Below are 21,567 nucleotides of genomic sequence, written 5' to 3' on the forward strand. Positions count from 1 at the left end.
AGGGAGGAAGGAAGAGCCTTCCCGGTAGGGGGCTGAATGGTGGCACCCAAGAAGATCTGTCTGTGTCCTAACTCCCCTCCCTCTGGAACCTGTGAATGTGACCTTCTTTGGAACAAGGGTCTTTGCAGGTGTAACTACACTACACTAAGGTTGTCAAGAGGAAATCTTGCCGGATTATCTGAGTGGGCCCTAAATCCTGTAAGCGTCCTTATAAGAAACAGAAGAGGGGAGGGCCACATGTAGACAAGCAGATGGGAGTGATGCGACCACACCCAAGGGGGGCAGAGGCAGGGAAGGGAGTCTCCCCTAGAGCCTTCTGAGAGAGCCTGGCCCTCCTGACACCTTAGTTTTGGACTTCTGGCCTCCAGGAGGGTGAGAGGAAAGATTTTTGTTGTTTTCTGGCGCCAAGTGTGTGGCAAATTGTTAGGGCAGCCGCAAGACAACTAATACAGTCCCCTGTTGTGCAGAATGACTGGAAAGCTTCTAGAGAAGCTTCCAGCCTTGAGTTTCTCCAAATTTAAACCATTCAGCAAGCAAGGGCAGTTGCAGGTCTGGCCAAAAGGTGTATTTTTTAACTCACCTCCCAGACTCCTTCCAGACTCAGGTTTAATGCTTCATGCTTTCCTTTCAAGGAGGAAGGAGGGAGGGCGAGCGAACAGCATCACATCCCACCGCTCCCAGAAGTAGAGTCTGCCGAGGGTGTTCTGCGACCCACCTTCCTCCTCCTTCCAGAGCTCGCACCATCCCGCCCAGGCTGGTGCAAAGGGCCAAAGCTGACCCGCACCACATTACGACAAGCAGGGGGCTTTTTAAAAACAGGAGCCTGCCTTTCCGAATTTTTCCTTGCAAACAAGACCCCCTCTTCACGGCGAGTCTCTTCCCACCCCTCACGTCTGCCTTCTTCCTCTGCCTTCCCCATTCTTGCGGGGCGGAGGGGGGCAAAATAAGATAGATACCCCTGAAGCACGGGATTGGGAGGCACTCTCCCCCCCCTCCCCCCTCCTTCCTGCAACACAGCTGGAGGGGGGAGGGGAGGTCAGCAGGGTTCATAAAGGCCAGATGTTGAGGAGAAAGAGAGCAAAGCCCAACCCACGCCGGCCCACCCCGCCCCCACCCTCGCCCCCCACGCAGAAAAAAAATTAAAAGAGACGGTTTTTAAAACAAACAAAACTTTTGTGGCGCAAAACAGTTTTTCTCAAGAATCTGCTCTATGCAAACAATAACAACTTTTTACAAAGCATTTTCACAGAAAAGGAGACAAGTCCTTCCCCAGTATCGTACGTGGGAACTGTTCCTCCCTCACCCCGTTTGGGGGGGGGGATGGGGGTGCTATTCACTAGTGTGGGCAGAGGGGCTCGCTGGGTCCCTCATTTGTCGGGCAGACCTACCACCTCCCAGGTTCCCCTCACACCTCAGCTTGGAGTCTCTCTCAGCCCTAACCTCCCCTGACCTCACCTGGGTGGAGGGGAAAGCAATTCTACCCGTCTCGGACTCTAGGGGATCCTCCCAGCTGCCAGTTGTGGTCCAGGCCTACCTCTCCCCTCCCCCCCCCAAAAACAGAACCTCTGACCTCAAAACTAATCCCCTGGCCCTGCCCCCATCGGATCCATCAGGTCCCTGACAACTCCCGAAATGCCTGAAGTTAGGGGAGGAAGCTGAAGATGCTACAGCCCAGCTTCCATTCAAACCCAAACGTTGCCCCTTCAAGCCCCACCAGGCCCTGGAGGTTGGGGCAAGAAACCTTTCATTGACCCCCTCTATAAGGAGCAGCTAGCCTCCTCTCTAGCCTTTGAGGGGGCTGTTTGGGTATCCAAAGAATGGACCCAGGCCTGCCCTCTACCTCCACCCCCTCCCATCCATAAATCGGTGGAGAGGACCTCGAAAGGCAACTTGTTTGGTCTGATTTTATTGATTTCTTCCACCTTCCATTACTTTCCCTGGGACAGTCTCTGGCCCTTTCCCCAGGCAAAGGCTGCGCTTTGGGAGGCGAGGAGGTCCTTCAGGCTTGCCCCTCCTATAGGAGAAGCAAGCTGGGGAGGGGGGCTGATGGATCCAGGGGGGAGGTCCTCTTTCACCCGTCAGACCTTATAAACTGAAAGCAAACAGGAAAAATTGAAGAAAGAAACTCCAAAACTGGACAAAAGGGAAAGGCTAGTGGCTGAGGCTGAAGATCTGGCCAATTAGGGGTCACCTGCCTTGGTCAGAGGAGAGGGCTTAGGAAAAGAATGGGGAGGGGGTGATCTCCCCCTGGCCCAAGCTGCCCTCTTCCCCACGAAGGCTCCCTTGGGGCTTGGAGTGCTGGGGAAGGCCTGAGGGGAATGAAGGGTTAAAGGCCTGGATGGTGGGGGTGGGGGATGCCCCCAGGGAGCTGCCAATCACCTCCCCACCCCCACCACAGCCCCCTCATCCCCAGGCTCGCCCACAGAAACAACCGGTTTGTCCATCACCAAGGTCTCTCTCCCTCTTTTTTTTTTTTTCCTTGTCTTTGAGCGGTAACCTCCTTTGCTCCCCCTGGGGTGAAGGCCCTGCCCCCAGAGATCCGAGATGGAAGAAGGGAGGGATTGGAATCTATGTCATTAAGCCTTTTTCCGTTAAGCCTTCTCCTGACTCCAGCCCTTGGTTCGTCTCCAAAGGATGAGGGGGAGGGGGTGTCACCCCAACCGGTTAGGTGCTTGAAGATCACTGTCATTTGAGGTCCCTCTGACCGCAGCCCCTAAAAGGGAATAGGCAAATGTGAGAAACGAGGCCCCGTCCTCGAGCCCAAAGTTTGGCCGCGGCCCTAACCTTTCCCCTTTGGCAGAAGAGGTCTCAGGCTCAAAGTTCCTCCAAGTTGATCCCCCAGAATTTGAGACCTGGGGGCTCAGGGACAGCAGGACCTCCTATCTGCCACCTCCACAGCGGGTGGGCGGGCGGGGGCTTAGAGTCTCCCTGCAGGCGAAGCGAGGATGCCGGCCCTAAGTCTCCGTCCTCCCCCACCACCAGGGCCGGGGGGCAGGGGAAGGAGTCGAGCAGGCTGAAGGTGCTCGTGGTAGGGAGCGTCGGTGCCGGGCGGCGGGGCTGTGCGCTGCGATGGGGGGGCGGCGGCCGCCGGCGTTTCTTGGCGGTTCCCCGGGCGGGCGCTTTGGCAGGCGGCCGCTCTGGCCCCCGGCGCAAACTCGGAGTGTCGAGAGCGAAGCCCTTCGCATAACACCAAAGTTTCGACCGGCGGATCAGACGATCGAAATGTTCCTGGCGGAGATCGCCGGGCACGGCCGGAGGTCCGCTGGCCGTCGAGGGGCTAGCGGCTGGTGCCTCGGGGGCGGCCTGCGGGGGGCTTCCATCGCCTGCGGCCGTCTGGCCCGGCGCGGGCGGCTCGGGCGCGGCCTTGGGACCCGCGGGCTCGGTGGAGAGGCCCGCAGGTGGCGGCGGAGGCCGGGAACCGCGCTCCTGATGGGGGCTGGCGGCGGGGCCAAGCTGGAAGTCGAGACCCGAGGCGGGCCGAGGCGGAGCCGAGGCGGAGCTGGTCGGAGATTCCCGAGGGCGCAGGGGCGCCGGGCAGCGGCCGGGAGGTAAGCCGGAGCGAGAGCCGAAGTGCGGGAAACTGCCTCCTCCCTCTTCCTCCTCGCCGCGGCCCCGGCACACTGCGGCGTCGGCATCCTGACCGGCGAGGGAGTTCGGATCGCTGGACCGCCCGGCTGGGCCCGTGAGGTGCTTCAGGCCATCCGCGGCCCAGCCGCCGGTGCACAGGGGGGCGCGAGGGCCCAGCAGCACCGGGGGCCGCGGCGCCAGCTCCCCAGGCCCCAGGCCCAAAGAGGACGCCCGAGGTTTGGCAAGGGCGCAGAAGGCAAGGGCACGCAGGCACAGCGGAGAGAACTCCTGGGTCCCCCGACGCGGCTTCCGGGGTGTCGGGGAGCAGGGAGACCCTCGCGGGGACGCCGGCACTGCGAGGCGGGGAGCGGGGCACAGAGTTTCCATGGAACCGTCCGGGGGGGTGCCCACTGCGGGGGCCCTGGTCCCAGCGGCGGTGTGCCCTGGCTGCCCGAAGAGCCCACGGGCGAGGGGAACATCGCCCCCCCTCGACGGGGAGGTCTCTGCTCACGGGCGCCCCCGACCCGCAACCCCGGGCCGCGGAGCTCTGGCTCTCTCCTCGATCTCGTCACGCGGCCCTCCCGGCGGCCGGACTCCTGGGTCCCTGCGAGTCCCGGCGCGGTCGGCCGCCTTTCCTGCCGCCGCGTTCCCTGCGCAGCCCCGGCGGGAGCCCCTCTCGAGTAGCCCAGGGCGAAGAGGCTGGGGAAACAAAGCGGCCGGCGGCCGCGGGAGGCGGGAAGGACCCCGGGCCCGGCACCCGGTGCCCGGGCCCAGGCGGCGGGGAGGGCGCCTTCCGCCCGCTCGGCTTCTTTCTTCCCCGCTGGCTCCCGGAGACCGCGTTATAGAGAACTGCCCCCTCGCTGCCCCAATACCAGCGCCGGGGCCGCGAGCCCGCCGCTGATTGGGCGGCACTACCTGTGACGTTGGCCCGGACCCCACCCCTCCGGCGGCACCGCCCCCGTCCCCATTCCGCACACAGACACACACACGTGGACCCGGCGCGGCGGCGGCTGGGAGGGAGGAAAAGAAGGAGCATGTGCGGGTGGGATCGCGAGGGGGCAAAACGCGCCGCTGCACGTGGTCTGGTGGCGTCTGGCTATGCAGTTGTCGCAAAACAATTCGTTTTTCCCTTCGCAGTCACGGTTTTCACATCTGTAAAATGGGAATGTTCCTATCTACCCTCTTGGGGTTGCGCGAATAAACACATGAATCACAAAAACGGTGTGGAGGGAAAAGATGACTTGAGGCAATGGTTGTTGCAAGCTTGGCACGGCAGGGACTTCTGCGGGCGGAGAATGTTTCCTACCTCTCCGTTCTGTTGCCCTAGAACAGTGTGCTTGGCACACACGGGGCTCAAAAAAATGTTGAAAAGTAGTTAGGAATTCAGTGTGTGCGAGATGAACAAAGGAAAAAATAAATTCGGGGCGGTGGAGGGGTGGTATTATTACACCCACGGAAGACGATTGTTTCCATTTCTCTAATGAGCTTCTAATTACCCCTTGACCAAATACCGAGGGGCTGGCTTTTCGGCCCTTCTTAAATACCAAGACGCCGCCCTCTGAAGCTGAGCGACCAAAATGGGCTGAGGAATCCAGAGGAGGGGACCCCCAGACCCTCTTATCTCTCCCAAGGAGAGTAAAGCAAAGAAATATTGACACCCCCCACCCCAAAAAAATCCTGATAATGAAAGACCACCTCCCCACAGCACATGCTGTCCGCCTTAACTTTCTTTAGTTTCTGCATAGCTTACTGCTATATGAAAGTCTGTGAATGTAGTTATTCTTTATTGTCTGTTTCTGATTAGTCTGGAAATGAGCCCATGAGAACTTTGTTTAATCACAGCTGCATCCCCACGGCCTAAAACAGTACCCAGACATAATAGGTGCTCCATAAATATTTGTGAGTGAATGAATGAATCCCCGGAATATTTTTCTCTTGATAAAAATCAGGTTATTGGAATATGGCTGCTTCCCATCCCCAGAGATATAAAGAGATTGGTATGATAGCTTTGAGTAAGAATGTGGAAGTTGGGGAAGAGTGTCAGAGAGAGAATATCTCTTTCTGGAGCTGGGGTAAGACAGGGTTTCTGGAAGGGGGCAAATGATGTAGCTTGCATCCCTGCCCTCCTGGCAGTGATAACAGATGAATTGTTTTTCTCCTCATCATCAAATCTCATTTGGGAGGAAAGGGATTTAGGAAGGTCTACCTCCCCATCTCCCTCCTGCAGAGGCCCCAGACAAAGGCCCTGGGGTGGAGCCAGGATTTGAGGAACTAGAGGGCATGGTGTTCTATTGCTCCAAATACTCACGCCTTAGCATCTTCTGTAGAAGTCTTCAGGGCAGTTGTCATGAGGGGAGATCCTGGGGTCCTGCCAGGTCTACACCCCAGGGTTCCTGAGTGCTCCAAAAGCCTCAGCTCCCCTCCTCACCTTCTGCAACCTCCTTCCCCTGCCATACACAGGAGGAAAGTTCTGGAAGGTTGCACCTTCTGCAACCACCTCCCCCCACAATGCCACAAAACACCTACAAGAGGAAAGTTCTGGAAGGATCATGATCCGCGCAGCTGTCTCTTCTGGGAGTCAATGCTGAGAACTCTCAGACTGAGATAGCAGTGATAGATTTCTTTGGCTTGAGGGACAGAGGGCTTTTGCTTCAACCCCATTGTACTCCAGCCTCTTTGCCACTTAGATGCCTGGGGAGGGAGCTTGGGCCCCACGTATGGGAACCTGAAATGGGAAACTCCTCTTATCTCCCATGGTCTCATTCATATTTGCATTCCTGTGCCTAGCACAGTGTTGACATAAGGAGAGAACACTCAAGTCCTCTTCAGTATGACTACATGACCAAATCTTACCCAGCTGTGCAGTTCAATGGCCTCTTCCTTCTCCCACTCCAAAAGACTTCAGTCCTTCAGATCTGAGTTTAGGGGCTTTACTGGGGATCATTACCGTTGGGAGTCCTTCCCTGGAGAAGGAATTCCCTCCACCTCCACTTTCCCTTCTCCCCATTCCTTGAATCAGACACCCCAGAATACAGCCCAGATGGGAACGCCTCTGTTGTGGGCATGGGAATACTTTACCAACAGTAGGGGTTAGTGTGACTATCTCCAGCTGAAAGGACCTGTAGTCATCAAGCCTCCATTTTCAGAGGGCTGGGACTGGGGGTTCCTGCTGTGCATCCCAGGCAGGTCTCTGAGGTACTCTGAATCTCAGTGTCCCTCCCGGTGTAAAGGGAACAACAGTTGCTTCCTCACAACAGGAGGGTGGAAACGCGATGTGAGCGGCTTGCCCAGCTGTTGCAATACCCACTGCCTACGGTAGAGGACACTCGACCCCGTCCTCAGCTGGCGAGATGAGGAGGCGACACCGTTCTCTGGAACCCCTCTTCTCCATAAGGAGAAAAGGAGGGACCAGGCTGGATGCGGGTCCTATCTGACACCTCCGCAATAAGGGATAGGAAGGGCCTAGAGAGACCTGGAATCCAGCCCTCCCTGCTCTGTGGTCCATCTGGGTCTCACCCAAAGGCCCCTGTTCAAGGATTTGGGAGCAGCTCCTGCTCAGTTGTCCTTTTCCCTGGAAAGAGGCACTGCCGGGAAGTGGCCCCAGAGTTCCAGCCCAGTACCGTAACTTCTAGAGCACTGACTGCATTCCAGTCTCTGTCTAGGAACTTTATGTTACGTAATCCCCATAACAATTCTAGGAGATAGGCTCTATTTTTTTTTTAATTTTACATACCATACATAACCCATTTTAAGTATCCAAGTCAATGATTGTTATTAAATTTACAGGGTTACACAACCATCACCAGAAGCCAATTTTAGAACATTTCCTAAGAAATCCCTCATCTCCAATTGCTGGTAACTCCCCATTCCCACCCCCGGGCCTGGGTGACTAATCTGCTTTCTGTCCGTATAGATCTGCCTTTTCTGGACATTTCACAGAATCATAGCATATGTGGTCTTTGCATCTGACTGCTTCACAAAAGCATAATGTTTTGGAGATTCGTCCATGCTGTCCCTTGTACTAGTGAGTCTGTTTCCTTTTTCACACCAAGTAGTATCCCGGTATGGACAAAACGTATTTTGTGTAGCCAATCACATTTGGGTTTCCACCTTTCCGTTTTCATGAATAGTACTGTTACAGACCCCGACACACAAGTCTTTGTGTGGACATAGGTTTTCATGTTCAGAGTGGAATTGCCAGGTCATATGGTAAACTTACACTTTTTTTTTTTAAGATTTTTATTTATTTATTTCACAGAGAGAGAGATCACAAGTAGGGAGAGAGGCAGGCAGTGTGGGTGGAGGGGGGGAGCAGGCTCCCTGCTGAGCAGAGCGCCTGATGCGGGGCTCAATCCCAGAACCCTAAGACCATGACCTGAGCCGAAGGCAGAGGCTTAACCCACTGAGCCATCCAGGCACCCCTATACTAACTTTTTAAGAAACTGCCAAACTGTTTTCCCCACTGGCCACACCATTTTACACTACTGTTAATATCCATGTTAAAGTAAGGAAAGTAAGGGACAGAGATTTTAAGTGACTTTCCCAAGATCACACTGCTAGCAGGTGTCAGAGCCATGACTCAAAGCCAGGCAGAGAGGTCCCAAGACCACACTCTTAACCACAAGTCTACTCCCAGGACAACGAACCTAAAAGGGGACCCATTTCTTGGCCCACTGCAATGTGGCCACCACCATTTATGCCCATCTTACTTCCAGAATTCCCCAAGTCAAGCTCTGTTCCCACCCAGTGGTGCCGCATCCCCCCCGTAGCCACAAGCACACTTTACTCTACCCCCTCTGGAAATGTGTACCCATGATTAATAGCTGAAATTCTGGATTCAGATGGTCTGTTCGTATTCCTGACTCATCATCTTACCAGCTGTGTAGTTTGGGGGGCAAGTTACTTAACCTCTGCTTTCGTTTCTTCATCTGTAAAATAGAAATAGCATCTTCCTTCGTGCAATTCTTTAAAAATGCTTTTATTATGGAAATTTTCAAACCCCTACCAAATAAACAGAAGGGTACAATAAACCTCCATGTACCCAGCATCCAGCTTCAACACTTATGAACCCATAGCCCATCTTGTTTCATCCTTACCCCTACCCGCTTCCTCCCCTACTCCCATTTTTAAAAAATCAACTTTACTGAGGTATGATTTATATAAATTAATGCACATTTTAAGTACATACTTCAAAGAGCTTTCATGAATGAATGTAACCATGAACAATTAAGGTAGAGAACATACTCTATTATCCTGGAGCGAATCCCGGACATCATACAGTTTCTTTCCTAAGTATTTCAATACATATTTCTACAACATAAGGACTCTTTAATTTTTTTTAATGTTTTATTTATTTAGAAGAGAGAGAGAGAGTACAAGCAGGGGGAATGAAAGAGGGAGAGGGAGGGGTGCTTGGGTGGCTCAGTGGGTTAAAGCCTCTGCCTTCGGCTCCGGCCATGATCCCAGGGTCCTGGGATCAACACCACATCGGGCTCTCTGCTCAGCGGCGAGCCCGCTTCCCCCCACCCCCACCGCCTGCCTCTCTGCCTACTTGTGATCTCTGTCAAATAAGTAAATAAAATCTTAAAAAAAAAAAAGAAAGAAAGAAAGAGGGAGAGGGAGAAGCAGGCTCCCCACGGAACAAGGAACCCCACATGGGACTCAATCCCAGGACCCTGGTATCATGATGCCAGCCAAAGGCAGATGCTAAACCAACTGAGCCACACAGACACCCCCGGACTTTTTAGAAATAAACATAACCCCAGTGCTATTTGATAATAGTGACTTAAAAAGAATTAATGCTCACTCTTTAACATCCTCAAATAGCCAGCCAGCGTTCAAATTTCTGATTATCTTATACTATTTGTTCCTTTATAATTTGGCTTATTTGAATTAGGATCCAAAGATGGATGTTGAGGGGGTGATATGTCTCTTACGTCTCTTTTAATCTAGAAATTCCTCCTTTAACTAATGCTTGTCCTCATCAGTATAGTTGTCAGTGTCCCCGCCTGTCTTTTAACTCTTTTTATTTTCTCTTTATAATTTATTCATTGAGATACTAGCTTTTCGTCCAGAATTCCCACGATCTGGAATTTACTGATTGCATCCCCATTCTGTCATTCAATCAAGCAACGCTTATTCAGGAATATTTACTAAGCATCTGCTACGTACAGGATTGCCAAATATAGCACCAAAAAATACAGAACATACTTAAGACTAGAAAAATTATTGCTTCTCAATAATTCTAATTTAACTGGACATCTGTGTGTCTGTTATCTGTGTGCCTGTCCAGGGTTGGAGGTACAGCGGTGAGCAAGGGAGACAACCCTCTGCCCTCAGAGAGTTTACATTCTAATAAACCAGGGGAAGCCAGGGAACAAATGAGGAGACAGTACTTCTCCTGGAGATTCTGTGAGGGTTAAATGAGAAACACTTAACTTTCCTGCCTGGTCCACTGGAAGCCCTTGATAAATGTGAGTGTTCTTGGCAACAGTCTAGCCTTTCCCCCGTCTGTTTCTTCCCTTTTCCCACCCCTGCTCCACATCCCCCTGGGAACTATTCCAGGCTTGCCCTCCTCCTGCTCTACTTCCTCCACGTATCTAATGTTAGTTCATTCCTCTCTTCACCCCACAGTCACTGGGCACCGTCCCCCCGCCACCCTTGAAGCAAGCCCCAGACCAGGCCCTGGGTACTCAGAGTTGATGGGGACATAGCTGATGGGGGAGATGGACATTCTAGGCTAATTTGAGAAGAAGCAACAGAGGAATGACCATGGTCCTTGGAACATTAAAGTCAGGGTAACCATACGGAAAGGAAGTCTTCTCAGAGAAGGTGATCTCCCACTTAGTTTCTAAAGGATGAGCAGGAATACCAAAGGAAGCATGAGAGAAGAATTCCAACTGAGGAAACAGTATGGGCAAGGAACAGAAGCAAGCAAGTGCCTGTCCCATGTGCTGCCAACTAGCAGCCATCAACATCTCTTTCTCCCTGTTAAGTAGAGGGGGCATCCTGGCGTTGGTCCCGACGCATCCGCCCTCTGAGTCATCCCTTATCTGTCTCAGGCAGCCCACTCCATCAGTGTGTCCCTCCCATTTAAAAGCCTCATCTTCCCTTGACCCCATAGGCTCTAGCCCCCATCCCTCTCTCCTCCCCTTCACAGCCAAACTTCCCCCAAGAGCTGTCTACACACTGTCTTCCGTTTCTCACTTCCCACTTGCTCCTCAACCCACTTCCATCTGCTTCCACCCCCACCCGCCACCGAAATAGCTGTTGCTGAAGTCCCGGGGCGTCCATCTCATCGAAACTGGCAGGCTCTTGTCAGTCCTCTCGTCTTGACCTCTCAACAGCATCCCACATGATTGGCCACTTCCTCTTTCTAGGAACCGTCTATAGTTCTTCACCTCCTGGGCACCGCTTTCCCGGTGCCCTCCCTCCTCCCTGACTTCTCCCTGGTGGTATGGGTGCAGGCTCGTTCTCCCTGCCTCAGCCCAGACGTCATGGGGTCCTCAAGGCTCTGGCAAGAATTTCTCTCCTCTTTCTATAGACGCTCTTCTTCTGTGCCCACTCCACGATTAGCATCCATCCACTGGGGCAGGGGGGAGCTCAGAAGACACTGCTCCTCTCAGCTCTGACCAAGACACTCCACTGCCCTCCCAGCCTCTAGCTCGGGAGTTCCAGAAGTTCAGCAAAATCAACCTGTCCCAGGCCATTAGCAGCTCACCTCCTCTGCCACACGTCCCACTTCCAGGGAATCGTAGCCCGGTGGAGGGCTCCACTCGCCACCCATATTAACAGCCCGAAACCCAGGGCTCATCCTGGCACCTCCAAGGCAACGTTTCGGCAAGTCACGTGGCCATGTCTATTTCTGCCCACCCCGGCGGTCCCCCCACACCCCACTGTGCCCTCTGTATTGCCACCAGCTATCCTTCTAAGCCACAAACTGGATTGGGTTACTCTTTGCTCCAAACCTTTTAACGGCTTCCCACTGCTTTCCGGATGCAGAGTGAAATCATTCATTTGGCTCACAAGCAGGGTTACCTGGGTCTGACAGCCCTACCCACAGGTCCTCCTGGGGAGAGGGGATGAGTTCCCTCACCTTCCACCCCCATGTCCCCTGTGCCATTGTCTCTCCCTTCAGCTATCCAGGACTCCCTTAGTGCCTAAAGCAACAAGATCCCCCCTCTCCCTCCCTTAGCATATACTGTTCCTTCCAACTGCACACTTCCCCCCACCTCCCTTCACCTGTACCAGGCCAATGCTCACTCCTCTTCAGAGCCCCACTGAATCATTCCTTCCTCAGAGGACACCTCTCCCACTCCTCCAGATACTAACCAGGTCATCTTCCATCTTTATTCCACCCCCCCCAAAACCTACGTATCTTCCTTCAAAGCATTTTCATCTGTTTGTCACTATTTAATCATTAGTGTGATGAACTGATTATTCACCTCTCCCCGCCACACTCTAGTTCATGTAGACAAGAAGTATGTTAGATTTTGCCTTAGCCCAGTGCTTAACACATTGTTGGCATGCAAATACATTTTATTTATTTATTTTTAAAGATTTTATTTATCTATTTGACAGAGAGAAATCACAAGTAGATGGAGAGGCAGGCAGAGAGAAAGACAGGGAAGCAGGCTCCCTGCTGAGCAGAGAGCCCGATGCGGGACTCCATCCCAGGACCCTGAGATCATGACCTGAGCCGAAGGCAGCGGCTTAACCCACTGAGCCACCCAGGTGCCCTGCAAATACATTTTAAAAGTCTTTTCTATCAGGCACATCTGTAACCTAGAGAGAAGCAGAGAATAGTAAAATAAACCCTACATACCCATTACCTAGATGGGTAATTATGTTAATAATTTTTTTTAAAGATTTTATTTATTTATTTGACAGAGAGAGAGTGAGATCACAAGTTGGCAGAGAGGCAGGCAGAGAGAGAAGAGGAAGCAGTTTCCCTGCTGAGCAGAGAGCCTGATGCGGGGCTTGATTCCAGGACCCCGAGACCATGACCTGAGCTGAAGGCAGTGGCTTAACCCACTGAGCCACCAAGGCGCCCCTATGTTAATAATTATTAACATTTTTTGCATATTTATCATTTTTGCTTAAATATTTTCAAGGGACTTAGAGTTTGCATGACTGTTCACCCCTAAATAGGAAATTTTTTAAATATACGTTATGACTGGGGCACCTGGGTGGCTCAGTTGGTTAAGCATCTGACTATTGGTGTCTGCTCAGGTCAGAGTCTGAGATGGAGTCCTTCATCAGGCTCCACACTCAGCTTAGGGTCTGCTTGAGAGTCTCTCCCTCTCCCTCCCCGTTCGCTCCTCCCCTGCTCTCTCTCTCTCTCAAATATATAAATTAAATCTCTTAAAAAATACAATATTATGATCACACCTTACAAAATTAACAATAATTCCTTGAGGGGTGTCTGGGTGGCTCAGTAGGTTACGCATCTGCCTTCAGTTCAGGTCATGATCCCAGGGTCCTGGGATCAACTGCCACATCAGGCTCCCTGCTCGAGGGGAGTCTGCTTCTCCCTCTCCCTGCTACTCCCTTTCGCTGTTCCACTCTGTTTCTGTCAAATAAATAAAATCTTTTAAAAAATAATAATTCCTTAATATTGTCCAATACCCAGCCCATATTCATATTTCCCTGTCCCCCCAAAAATGTTTTACATTTGGTTTGTTCCATCAAAGATCTAAATCAGGTCCACACATTGCAATTGGCTATGTCTCTTAAGTCCCATTTAAATCTAGAATAACTTTTTCCCCCATGCCATTGAGTTGTTGAATTGCTGAAGTATTTTAAGTAAATTACAGACATCATGTCCCACCTTCTAGATTTCTCTGATTGCTTCCTTGTGGTGTTGTTTATCCTGTATTTCCTGCAAACTGGAAATTAGATCTACAGGCTTGATTAGATTTTGGTTGACTAGACTAGCAAAAACACCTCATGAAGAATCCTTCCCTCATATCACACTATGTCTGGTATCCTCAGTGTCTGAGTTCCAGCCTCAGTGATGGACCACTGACTAGCAGGTCTGCATTGGTGAGAGCAGATTTCTTTATTGAGAAGTTGCGTTTTCTTCCTTTAGGGCCAGCAAGTAATCTGTGGGATGATATTTTGGAATGACTGCGGTTTTATTTATTTTTATTTATTTTTTAAAAAAGTAAGCTCTGGGGGTGCCTGGGTGGCTCAGTGGGTTGAGCCTCTGCCTTCAGCTCAGGTCATGGTCTCAGGGTCCTGGGATCGAGCCCTGAATCGGGCTCTCTGCTCAGCAGGGAGCCTGCTTCCCCCTCTCTCTGCCTGCCTCTCTGCCTACTTGTGATCTCTCTCTGTGTCAAGTAAATAAATAAAATCTTTTTTTAAAAAAAGTAAGCTCTGTACCCAACATGGAACTCAAATTCATGACCCCAAGATCAAGAGTTGCATGCTGTACCAATTGAGTCAGCCGGGCACATCATGAATGACTGTGTTTTTAATAAGTGAATGAAGTAGGTCAGTGTGGCTGAACAGTGGTAAGGACCGCAGGCAGGAACTCAAAGGGCTGAATGCCTTGATAAGAAATTCGGATTTTAGGGGTGCCTGGGTGGCTCAATCAGTTGGGTGACTGACTCTTGACTTCACCTCAGGTTGTGATCTTACGGTCTCGAGATCAAGCCCAGCATGGAGCTCTCTGTGCTAAGCGTGGAGTCGGTTTGAGATTTGAACTCTCCCTCTCCCTGACGTTCACACTGTCTCTAAATAAGTAAATAAAATCCTTTTTTAAAAGATTTAATTTATTTATTTGTCAGAGAGAGAGAGTGAGAGAGTGAGCAGGGGCAGACAGAGTGGCAGGCAGAGGCAGAGGGAGAAGCAGGTTCCCTTCCCTGCTGAGCAAGGAGCCCGATGTGGGACTCGATCTCAGGATGCTGGGATTGTGACCTGAGCGGAAGGCAGCTGCTTAAACAACTCAGCCACCCATGCGTCCCTAAATAAATAAAATCTTTAAAAAATAAAACAGATTTGGATTTTATCCTATAGGTTGGGAAATTAAGGACATTTTTTAAAAATTTGATAGAGAGAGAGAGAGAGATCACAAGTAGGCAGAGAGGCAGGCAGAGAGACTGGGGGAAGAAGGCTCCCACTGAGCAGAGAGCCCGGACTCAGGGCTTGATCCCAGAACCCTGAGATCATGACCTGAGCCGGAGGGCGGAGGCTTCACCCACTGAGCCACCCAGGCATCCCAAGGACCACTTTTAAGCGAAAGAAATCATGTGGTCCGACTTGGCAAGGAGAAGGGTGCGGAAGCATGAAGGGAATAGAGAACTAGCATTTCCCAAATGTTCAGCTTGAACTCAACTCCATGCCCTGCATCTGGCATACTTGATTAAAGTGAAACCTTCACTGTGTTTAAAACAAAAATCCTTTTTTGTAGATGAGGAAAGCAGAGGCATCACTCTCTGTCACTCACCCACAGTTCCTGCAAGAGATGGTGAAGACCGGATGGGAGTCGGAGACCACAAGCATGGTTATTTGAGGGAGAATGAGCGACTGGCCATGGGGCGGAGGGAAGGCTGAGGCTTCCCGCATATCATGGGTGGGATGCAGGAGGAGACAGAGCAGGTTGGAGGGGAAGATAATGAGCTCAGGCTTCCAGCTGCCCAGATGTCTCCAAGCTGCTCTCTTGAGAAATGGTGTTTATAACATGACAATGCCTATAATTTGGCTTCCGGCATGACTCGATAATTAGCTTAAGTTATCCTTCATTGGCATTTCATTCAAAGCAAGGACACTCTTCCATTCATTCTGATGAGACCTGTTTTCTGTGAGCGGTACAGTGGTGTGAGCCCAGAGCCATCCAGTCTCTCTCTTGGCTCAGCTGGGTCAGAGACTGAAGTTGGTGCATGGGCTGTCTTTTCTCTTGGCTAGTGCCCTCTGTCTCGGGAGCTTAGGGGTGTGGGCACCCCCCGGGATAGGGAGCTGTCTGAGGGTGATATTCTGGAACCTGAACATTCAGTGCCCAGCAGAAGCATAGCCCAGAGACTGGTTCCAAGAGCCACATGGAGGGTGTGGTGAGGAGGATGATGGTTAGGAGAAGTCAGCTGGGAGGCACCTGCTGACATTGGCCACAGAGATGTTTAGGACTGAAAGAGGGTCATGTTTCGGGAAAGTGTGATTTAAGAGGTGTTGACAAGGCTGGTTTTATGAGACTGGCTGGCTGATTCAGAGGAGGAGGGAGAGAGAGAGAGAAAGAATTAAGAAGGACCCTCACGTTTCTTTCTCAGGAGAGGGAGGCTATTAACCAAAGTAGGACAAGAGGAGGGGCGGGTCCAGGGACAAGCTGTCAGTTCAGTTTTGGTCTCGGTTCCCAGACACAAATAAAAGTGGGCATGGCCTGAGGAGCCAGGGGGAAGGCCTGGGACTGGAAAGTATCAGGACTAAGTCATGGGCGCCCGGGTCAGGGTAGAAACCACAGGCATAGCTATGCTCTTCCTGGGAGAGGTCAAGCTGGACCATGATTGAGGAGCTGCTGGCTTTAGTGATCCTGAGATGAACCAGCCAGGGGTCTGGAAAACTGATTCTGGCTTCTTAGGAAAAACAGAGGAATAGAAAGGATCACCTAGAGTTGGAGCCCTGGGGGCCAAGAAGGGAAAAGTACAGCCGTCTCTCAGCAGAAATGGGCCCCGGACACAGTCCCCCTGCCCCCAGGGCACTCTGGGCAAAGCCATCAAGAAGGAACCCCACCAGCCTCTGTTCTGGTCACTTGGATCCTCAGAGCAGATCACGAAGGCATCAGATGGGCGAGGCTTGGTTCCTGGGCCTGCATCTAGTGTCCAGGGCACAAAGACAGATGCTCAGAATTCCTTCCTTCTGTTCTTTCAGTAAATATTCATCAAACAGCAAGGGTGTGCCGGGCACAGTTCTAGTTCCTTGAGAACAGCAGCCAAATCCGAAAAAGGTCCTTGTCTTCATGGCACTTCCATCGGAGGGGAAACACTGACCACCACCAACAGATAGAAACATAGGAATGAGACGGTCAAGGACAAAGGAAAAGGGTAAGGAAGGTTGGGGCGGGGCAGAAAGGGCACAGGTGGTGGGTATAAGGAAGGGGGCCCATGAGAGCCTAACTGAGAAAGCAGGGGCATGCCCACGGCGCACGGGGGAACAACAAGGAAGCCAGTGTGGCCACAGAACAGAAACGAGGGGAACAGCGCAGATGAAGCCAGAGCGATTAGGGCAGCGGGCTCTGTAAGACTTACACGCCCCTGTTAGGAGCTGGGCTTCCCCCAGAGTATAGTGGGAGCTCTCTGGAGCTCAGGGGCCACGTGATCATCTTACAGCTTCATTGGACCACTCTGGCCACTGTGTAGGGAAGCGATGTCAGGGGGGAGAGGGGAGGCGGAGGAGCAATTAGGAGACCACCACAGTCACCCACGGGAGAGGACGATGGTGCAGATGGTGGGAAGTCATCAGACTCTGTGTGTGTCATGAAGGTGGAGCTGGCAGGATCTGCTGACAGAGCAGAGGCGGGAGCAAAATCAGAAATTCAGGTTTGGGGCCCGAACAGCTAGAAAGATCGAGCTGCGAGCACTGGAGATGGAGAAGGCCGTGGGTGAAGCAGTTGGTGCTGTTGGGGGGTGGGGAGATTAAGGTAGTAGAGAGTTCTAGGGTAGATCACCCAGTGGGACGTTCCCCTGAAACAGGATGGGGGCACGGAACAGATGACAACCTCCAGAAAACACCTGTGACATATGGTGGGCAAATATGGGAGAGGTAGGTCAAGATAAAGAGACCCCCCCCTCGAGAGGGAGGACAGGCAGGTCCCAAGAGAGGCTTAGCCCAGGCAAGCAGAGGCTTAAGCTCAAGGCGCTGAGGGTCAAGGAACAAAGAGAAGGATTCCAGAGACATTTCAACAGAAGAAGTGGCCAGGCCAGTGGTGGAGAGTGGGAAGTCAGGCGTGACCGCAGGATTTTCAGTCCCAACTCCACCATCCAGCTTGAAGGCCTTCAGTGTCTGCTTCTGATTCCAGGCCTCAGTCATGCCAGTGAGCCCCAGGGCCTCACCCTGCCCCTGCCATGAGGGAGGTAAATTGTACCTGAAATGCTTCCACTCCCAGCACACACTCAAACCTGAACCCACACCCACATGGCTGCTTTCTCTGCTTCTGCGGAAGGCCACACTTGGGGAACACTGCTCACTGGAGGTAAGGGGCTCCCTCTCCTGTTCTCCATCTGAGCCCCCTCGCCAGCAATGGCTTCATGTCCTGTTTCAGAGAAAAAACAAAAACAAAAACAAAAACAAAAACAAAACAAAACAAAACATAGTGCCGGGTAAGAGAAGCCAAAAACAAAAGAGTACGTATGGTAAGATTCCACTCTGAGGAAGTTCTAGAACCAGCAAAATGAATCCACCATGACCCACTGTGACAGAGATCACATCAGTGTTTGCCTGTGGCCAGAGAATATGAAGGAACTGGATAGGGAGGAACTTTCTGGGGAAATAGAAACGTTCTCTATCTTTATCAGCATGGTGGCTACTTTGCCAAAAGTCATCACTTACACAGTTAAGATGTGTGCATTTTATTACATGGGAATTATTCCATAAAAAGTTGATTTCAGGAAACAGAGCATGGTGGATGTTAGCTAAGCTTATGACGGTGATCATTTCACAATATCTACAGATGTCAAATCATGTTGTACACCTGAAAGTAATACAATGTGAGCAATTATATCTTGATAAAACTGGGGACAAACCGAGAACTAAAAAATGTTCTACAGAGAGTAGAGGCTAACAAGCAGAAGTGTCTTATACAGGCATTCACCAGTCTCCTCCTTCACTTCCTCCCCCCAAGAATGGGGAAGCAGGGTGCCCTCTGGTCCACCCAAGCCTTGTGTGGGAGACTGTCCCGGAAAACTGTGGGCCACACGTCCCTGACCTTGAATTCTCCTCCCCTGCTGTCATGTCTCCTGTCAGCTCACAGCCCAGCCCCTAGGAAGGTTGTCTAAATTCACACTATGCCCCCTTCTCATGCAAGCCACTGCCACCCCCTCCACCCCGCTGGGCCAGCTGCCCCACTCTGAGACACCTACACCGCACAGGCCCCTCTTACCATCCCTCTTCCCCCCTTTCCATGACCCCATTTTCTGTGGGGTCCTCCTCCATCTCTGGTCACTTTGCATGCTCTTTGCCTGGCTTCTCTCGCTCTGCCCCTTCTTAAATGCCTCTGGCCTTGGCCTTCTGCTCTCTGGACCTGCACAGCCTCCCGCGGTGATCTCACGCACACCAGGGCTTCGGTTACCGTCTATTGCTGACAATGCTCAAAGATGTCTGTGATATTTTTTCAGAGTATCAAGGATATGGCAGAAGAGGCTGACAGAATATTACGCAGGCTTCCAAAGCACTTTATATTCTCTAAAGTGACATACATATCCAACCTTCCTCTGGGACAGACGACCAGACCCCCAGTTCAAGAAGCCCCCATCTGATTTCTTCAACTCTCCCAATTCTGCTCCTCCTCCTCCTTTCCTCAGGAGCTCTGCTGTTTAAGACAGAAAGCTGGGAGTCACCCTCCCGGTCCCTGACTACCACCTGTCCCTCACCCCCTTCTCTCTACTTCACCCTCTACAATCCTGTTTCTCAGTCCCCACACTCCAGTACACAGCCTCTTCCTCACTCCCAGAGATGGTCAACCGTTCATCCATTCACTCATTCATTCATTCATTCATTCATTCATTCAGCAAATATTAACTGAGCACCCATTATGTGTCAGACGCTGATCCACGGGCTGGGGATACATCAGCAAACACAACACATAAAAATCACTGTTCCGTGGAGCTGACACTCCAGCACTTGTGATCATTTCAGAAGTCACTCCGTCTTCTGCCTTTACCCTCAGACCTCCGACTCGCTACCGCCATTGGACTTCGCAACACCTTCATGTGCTCGGCATCTTCCACGGGATCTCTTGCTCTGGGGAGGGGCCAGGTGAGGTGCCTTCTGTCTCACCGATCCCATCCGCCCTCATGTCCCCTTTCCGCCCACCACCACCTCCACTTTCCACTCCTCCTTCACTGAACACATTGCCCCCCCCCCAACACAGCAGTGCTCTCATGCTAGCATGGACACCTGCTAGTCCTTGCCTTGCCTTAAGTGCTTCTCTCACCTGGTGACCCAGCAAACTTCTGGTCACCTTCAAGTCATAGCTCTGACCCTGTCTCTTCCAAAGAGCCTTGCCCGACTTCCCCGAGCAGACACTGGAGCTCCTTCTCCAGGGCTCTCTGCAGAGCAGTCTGGCCCCCGCACCTCCGATAACACGTCACACTGTATGGTGTAGTTTGCTGCCCACCAGCCAGCCCTTCCTCTCCACCTTGAATGCCTGCAGGGCTGCAACCTGTTTCAATCCTTTCTGCATCACGGAAGTCTGGCCCATTATCTCACACATCAGTTGCAGCCGTCAACAAATGCTGGCGGGTTAAATAAATGACAGTGAATTAGTGTCACAGATAGGGAGAGATTTGGGGAGAAGGGGATATAAGACCTGAACTAGCTCCAGAACAGTCCTCTTACTGATCATTTTGACCCACCCCACGGTTAAAAGCGGGGTTCAAGTCCTGCTTCTGCGCCTGCTGGCTGTGTGCTCTCTGAGCTCTAAGCTCATTCCCTTCCCCATAAAACAGGAACGAGAACAGAACCTACCTCAGTGGTGTTGCAAGGAGCACATTGGAAATTTGGCACAGTGCCTGGCACACCAGCTCCATCAAAAGCAAGCCGTCATTATCATCATACTCACCATAGGTGTCTATCCTTGTCTCCTGACCCTCCCGTCCCCCTAGCACATTCTCCACTAACCCCTCCCTTCTCGCCTTCCAATCCATGCTTAACCCACACCCCCCAGTGCCTGGAATTTTCCAGGCTGAGGTCACCAGGGACCTCCTCCTTGCAGAACCCTTTCCTCTCTGGACCTCTCAATGGCATGTGACCCTGGCATCACTTCCTCCTTCTTAAAAGTCCCTCTCCGAATTCCATGAACGCTCCAGCTTCTCTGGACAGCCTTCTGACCCTCTCACTCCGAGTCCCTCCAGCCCAGACTCTGCTGATACAGACAGAAACCATCCACTGCCTACTGAGCATCTCGTGTGTGCCACAAACACGCGATGCCAGGGGGTCCAAAGTGGCTCCTTAACCAGCTCCACCCCCCGCCCTCACTCCTAGGGTCTATCAGCGAGTGGACAGAAAAGCCCCATCAACCAAATCCCCAAGCTGCCCCTCTGAGAGTTATTTCCCGGGTCTTGCCCTACTCGGCAGTCCCAGTCCTGGTCTTAAGATCCCACCTTCTTGACATCCTCATCCCCAGTGCTCCACTCATCCCCTCCGCTCTGCTGGAGTCAGACCATCTTCTCTCCGCAGGGCCCTTACAAGTCTGCTACCACTTGCTGTTCAAGTGTGCTCTTTGGATCAACAATACAACATCACCTGGGAGCTTGTTAAAAATGATGGATCTCAGACTTGCTGAATCAGAATCTGCATTTTAACAAGACCCCCCAGGGATTCCATGCATTTTAAAGGTTAAGGATTGCTATCCTAACCAATCTCCCACCCTCCAGCCTCCCCTCAACCCTAACCAACTCCAGACTTGACACGCCATGTTTGCACCTCTTAAAAGCCCTTAGTGACTCCCCACTGCCCTTGGGATTAAGTCCAAAGTCCTTAGCAAATATGCAAGGTCCCCTTAATCTAGCGTTTGCCTTAAGGCTATCCCTCTAACCCTCCCTACTGTTTTCCTGCCACACCTACCACCCCGTGGCTGGCACAAGACACAACTTCAGTACACACTTTGCTGGTTCTTACCTCTGTGCCTTTGAACATGCTGTCCACCCCGCCTGGAATATTCTTCTGTCTTTTATCTGCCTGTACCCACTTGGTCCCAGCTGAGACCTTCTCTGACTCCCTAAACACAATTACTTCTTTCCTACCCATGTTAGCACTATTCTGAGCACCAGCACGGCTCTTTTATCCCTTAAG

At 51.9% G+C, this 21,567-nt stretch overlaps 1 protein-coding gene and 1 long non-coding RNA gene across 2 annotated transcripts; both read right to left on the reverse strand.

The window, feature by feature from the left end:
• Positions 1-1,152: 1,152 nt before the first annotated feature.
• On the reverse strand, positions 1,153-4,421 carry EPOP (elongin BC and polycomb repressive complex 2 associated protein). Its single transcript, XM_082704965.1, has 2 exons — positions 2,853-4,421; positions 1,153-2,713 (listed from the first exon to the last, which is right to left on the reverse strand). The coding sequence occupies exons 1-2, from the start codon at positions 3,952-3,954 to the stop codon at positions 2,652-2,654; spliced, it is 1,164 nt and encodes a 387-aa protein (XP_082561091.1). The 5' UTR covers positions 3,955-4,421; the 3' UTR covers positions 1,153-2,651.
• A 7,891-nt stretch (positions 4,422-12,312) lies between these two features.
• On the reverse strand, positions 12,313-21,173 carry LOC309850716. The gene is made up of 3 exons (XR_014304414.1): positions 20,242-21,173; positions 15,017-17,809; positions 12,313-13,138 (listed from the first exon to the last, which is right to left on the reverse strand). It is a non-coding gene; the product is annotated as an uncharacterized lncRNA (long non-coding RNA).
• Positions 21,174-21,567: the final 394 nt, after the last annotated feature.

This window comes from Mustela nivalis (assembly GCF_964662115.1).
Source record: "Mustela nivalis genome assembly, chromosome: 17".
NCBI classification, from domain to species: domain Eukaryota; kingdom Metazoa; phylum Chordata; class Mammalia; order Carnivora; family Mustelidae; genus Mustela; species Mustela nivalis.

Coding starts and splice junctions, on each gene's coding strand:
- EPOP (XM_082704965.1), bottom strand. CDS start 3,954: ATGGAAACTCTGTGCCCCGCTCCCCGCCTCGCAGTGCCGGCGTCCCCG. Junction 2,714..2,852: donor TGCTGTCCCTGAGCCCCCAG/GTCTCAAATTCT, acceptor ATTCCCTTTTAG/GGGCTGCGGTCAGAGGGACC.